At 45.7% G+C, this 4,669-nt stretch overlaps 1 protein-coding gene across 1 annotated transcript in view; it reads left to right on the top strand.

The window, feature by feature from the left end:
* Window positions 1–4,106, top strand: part of EAH_00036380 (hypothetical protein) — a gene marked incomplete at both ends in the record, with an annotated part of 6,303 nt that extends 2,197 nt beyond the window's left edge. Inside the window, 9 exons of the mRNA XM_013392057.1 lie at window positions 173–296; window positions 576–989; window positions 1,151–1,254; window positions 1,498–1,627; window positions 1,933–2,025; window positions 2,323–2,462; window positions 2,716–2,793; window positions 3,316–3,367; window positions 3,988–4,106. Of these exons, the coding sequence (XP_013247511.1) occupies window positions 173–296; window positions 576–989; window positions 1,151–1,254; window positions 1,498–1,627; window positions 1,933–2,025; window positions 2,323–2,462; window positions 2,716–2,793; window positions 3,316–3,367; window positions 3,988–4,106 (1,254 nt within the window). The remainder of the gene's footprint in view (window positions 1–172; window positions 297–575; window positions 990–1,150; window positions 1,255–1,497; window positions 1,628–1,932; window positions 2,026–2,322; window positions 2,463–2,715; window positions 2,794–3,315; window positions 3,368–3,987) is intronic.
* Between the last annotated feature and the right edge of the window lie 563 nt (window positions 4,107–4,669).

Here is a 4,669-nt window from a genome sequence, read left to right as displayed (position 1 = left end):
ATCCTTTATCATTTTTCTGCTTATTCTTAGTACACGTTTTGTCTTTGTCTTTGATTTATTCCTATATATATATATATATATATTATCTCTACCTATTTGCATGCACGATATTGATATATATATATATATAGATGTATTTATTTATTTATTTAAGTATAATTATTCTGTGCAGATAAACGACGAGTTGCGGAGTTGGCAGATAATTGGGGTAAACGAATTTTCCTCGAAAAGAGCGCGGATGAGTATTGTACTCAGACCCACTACTTGGACCCATGGGGCTGTCATGTATGCTAAAGGTATGCATGCATGCACCAATGCATGCATGCATGCATGCATGCACCAATGCATGCATACAAACAGGCTATATCTGCATGCATGTAGCCATGCATGCAAGCTATACGTGCATGCATGCATGCGTGCATCCGTTCATTCAGCCATCAGTGCATGCATGCATGCAGTTATATTTGCATGCATGGGATTATGCATGCATGCAGCTCTATGTGCATGGGTGTGCATGCGTGGGGCTGGAAGGAAATGCGTGCATGTATGCATGCGTGCATGCGTTGCTGCTGCAGGGGCTGACACCGCGATGCTGCCGCTTCTAACAAGCTTTGAGGGTTTGATTGAAGAGAGGACGTCTCTAATGAGGAATGAAGGGGGCCCCCTATCTGAGGGGGGGCCCTCTGGTGTACGAAGAGATACAGAGACACCTCCGGGGTGTACAGACGGTTGCATGCGGCACAGCGGAGTGCCGCTGCATGCATCTGGGGCCCCCAGCCCCACCAAGACCAGCAGCAGCAACAGCAGCAACAGCAGCAGCAAGAGCAGCAACAGCCCAGTTAATAGCTCTCCTACTGAAAAGTATTATTATAATAAAAACAGCAAACATCATCATGAAAACATACACAATACCAGTACCTTGGATATTGACCCGGCGCTCGTCGAAGAACACCTAAAAATATTCTCCCTCCAGGGACTCCGCACAATGGGTTAGTCGAGCAACAAAGCCCCAACGCATGCATGCACCACAAAATGCATGCATGCATGCATGCATCCACAAACGCATGCATGCAGGCATGCACAAATGCATGCGGGAGAGGTAGGGATGCATTTGTTTGTGTTTTTTTTGTTTTGCTTGTTTTGTTTGTAGTGCTTGCATGCAAGTATATGAGCCAGGAGGAGACAGAGGCATACCAGCGTCTGTATAACGACGCCTGCTCTTCCGTCTATAGCAGAGAAGAACGCCTGGAACAGGTAAAGTGTCTGCATGAATACAAATAATATATATGTATATGCATGCATGCATATATATATATGTATATATATATGTATATATATGCCGGCTAAGTCGTGCAGTCGTTGGTTTTTTGTTGATAAAAAGAGGTTGCAGTAAAAAGAAGCATCTACGCAGCATTCTGGTTTATTAGGAAGAAGGAGACTGTCTCCTTTATGAGAGTGTCTCCTGTCTCCTTTTGTCTGCTGCACTTGACCCCACAGGTGGCGGAGCAGTTTGAACGGGAGTTGACTTACTTAGGCATCACTGGAGTCAGAGACAAACTGCAGGCCTATGTCCCGGAGACACTTGAGCTGATGATGGAGGCAGGCATTCGCGTCTGGATCGCTACAGGTACGCCCCCCACACAACCGGGATCGTACTGGGATCGTACTGGGATCCTACTTGGGATCGTCCCGGGATCGTCCCGGGATCGTCCAGTGATCGTCCCGGGATCGTCCTGGGATCGTCCTGGGATCGTCCTGGGATCGCCCCGGGATCATCCTGGGGTCGTCCTGGGATCGTCCGGGGATCGTCTTGGGATGGGCGTGGGATCGTCACTGCGCATTCCTCTGTCCTCTGTCGGCGATTTGTTGTCTGTTTCTGTTTATTTTATTTTTCTGTCTCTGTCTCTTCTTCTGTCTCTGTCTCTTTTACAGGAGACGATGTGGAGTATGCACTCCACGTCTGTCACAGCTGCCGTCTCCTCACGAGTCAAACCAAAGTCTTCCATGCTGCTCTAGCCACGCGAGGTCTGCTGCTGCTGCTGCTGCTCTTGCTGCTGCTCTTGCTGCTACGGTTGCTGCTGCTGCTGCTGATGTTGTTGCTGCTCCTGTTACTGCTGTTTCTGGTGCCGTTGCTGCTGCTGCTGTTGCTATTGCTGTTGCTGCTAATGCTGCTGCTGCTGCTTGTTCTTATCCCTCAATAGCGGGCTAGGCCCCCTAATTGTGGCCGATGACAAGATAACTAAAGACCAAATAAATAAACAACTAGTAAATAAATAAGTAAGTAAATAGGAAAATATATTTCTTTATCCTGTTTGCATGCAGGGAAGCGAGCGAAGAGAGAAGGCATGCTATTATATGATATGTTTAAAGAGGCGAGGATATTAAAGAGAGCAGATGAGCATATTTGTTTGGTTGTTACGGGACCCAACCTCACTGCCTTTCTAAACCACCCAGACCTCCAGGTACACCCCACTATCAAAACCCTAAACCCTAAACCCTAATCACCCCCGCGAAGCTCTAGAGACTTATTGCCGGATGTTTAGGGTTTAGGGTTTGGGGTTATCATTAGGGTTTAGGGTTTAGGGGTATGGGTTTGGAGTTTGGGGTTTAGGGATTTGGGTTTTGGGATAGGGGCTAAAAGTGAAAGGGAGATGGTTGACTGCTTAGGGTTTAGGGTTTAGGGTTTAGGGTTTAGGGTTTAGGGTTTGCTTGCAGACTTGCTTCTTGAACATGGCTTGCTGCTGCGATGTTGTGGTGGCGGCGCGAGTCACTGCAACACAGAAGGCAGACATGGTAGGAATCTGTCTCCTTTCTGCTGTTTATATTTGCTGTCTCCTTTGTCTCTTTTCTGCTGTCTAGGCCTACTACTGACTCCTTTTTCTTCTTGTTGCTGTTTTATTCTGTCTCCTTGCTGCTGTACAAAGATGTCTTCTTGCTGCTGTCTGCTTCTCTCTCTTTGCTGCTTTATACATATCTCTAATCGTCATTGTATATTTGCTTTCTCACCTGTCTCCTTTGTCTGCTCCTGTCTTTAAAGTGTCTTCTCTTGTCTCCTTTGTCTCCTTGATCCTGCCTCAATCCGTCTCGTCTGTCTTTTGGTGCTGTCTCTTTCTGTCTCCTTTCTGCTGCTGCTGTTATTCTAATTTGTCTCTTTCTGCTCTCTTCATTTGTCCTCCTACCGGTCGCCTAATCGTCACTCTATCCCTTCAAGAGATATGCGCACATGCATGCATACATGCATACATGCATGCATGCATGCATTGGGGCTTTTTGTTGTAAACGTTTTTTTTCTGTTTCTAGTGATTGTCTCTGCAGGTGCGGTTGGTGAAGAAGCGTCTCACCCCACAGCCCATCACCTTGGCAATAGGTGCGTCTCTGTCTCCTTGTCCTCTCTCATTTTACTGTCTCTTTTTACTCTATCTTTTTGTTGTCTCCTTTTACTGTCTCCTTTTAGTCTCTTCTGTTGGTGTCTCCTTTTGCTGTCTCCTTTTCTCCCGTCAGCTTTTTGTGTGGGGACTCTTCTAATGTTGCTTCATTGTGTCTTTGTCTCCTTTTCTTCTGTCTCCTTTTCTTTTGTCTCCTTTCGTTGCCTCCTTTTGCTGTCTATGAGCGTTGGCCTTCTCTGCGTCTCCTGTCGTCTCTTGTATGCTTTCATGCTTTGTCTCGTCCTTCTTGTGTCTCCTTTTCGCTGTTTTTGTCTGTCTCCTTGTCTCCTCTTTGTCTGTCTCCTTGTCCCTTCTTTATCTGTCTCCTTAAGCGTCTGCTCTGATGGTATTCACCCTGTGCTGTGTGTGGGTGTCTCCTTTTAAGTGTTTGCTCTTCCTCTGTCTGCTCTCCTCCTGTCTCCTTGTCTCCTGTCTCCTTTTCTTTTATCTTCCTTTCTTCTGTCTCCTTTCCTCCTACCTCTCTCTCTTTTCTCTGTTTTTCTTTTGTCTCTTTCCCTCACGTCATTATGAAGTGTCTCCTTGTCTTCGGGTGTATGTGCAGGTGATGGAGGTAACGACGCACCTATGCTACAAGAGGCGAGCGTTGGAGTTGCAGTGAGGACAGAGAGAGGGACATCTGTTGCGGGTTTTGCTGACTTTGCTATCTCTGAGTTCCGGTAAGAAAGCGTCTCCTTTCTGTCTCTTATGTGTCTCCTTTCTGTCTCCTTTTTGTCTCTTGTGTGTCTTCTTTTTGTCTCCCTTTGTTGCTTTTGCGTATCCTTTCTCTCTCTCTCTCTCTGCTTTCATCTCTTATCTTTCTCCTTTCTGTTTCCCTTCGTTTCTTATCTGTCCCCCTTTTGTCTCCTTTGCGCTTCCTTGCTGTCTCCTTTTTTCCCTTTTCTGGCTCCTTTCTGTCTCCTTTTACATACATACATGCATAGAGACATATATATATATATATATCTTTTATCATAGATGTCTGTCTCCTTTTTTATTATTTGTCTCTTCAGGTTTCTTCAGCGTCTCTTGTTTGTTCATGGGCGCCTCAACTTCTTGCGTACCTCCAAAGTCATTCTTTGGGTTTTCTTTAAGAGCATTTTGCTGAGTTTTCCCGGTGAGTGTATTTTCTTTTACTCTTTTATTTAGTGTCTCCTTCACCAAGTGTCTCCTTTCCTTCTTATTATCTCACCTTCCTGTTCTTGGGTTTGGCTGTCTTTATTTTATTGTCTCTTTTCGTGGTGTCT

This window comes from Eimeria acervulina, genomic scaffold, assembly GCF_000499425.1.
Source record: "Eimeria acervulina Houghton genomic scaffold, Eah_scaff392, whole genome shotgun sequence".
NCBI lineage: Eukaryota > Apicomplexa > Conoidasida > Eucoccidiorida > Eimeriidae > Eimeria > Eimeria acervulina.
Note: the sequence above shows the minus strand (reverse complement) of the source record. Positions and strands in the feature narration are given on the sequence as shown.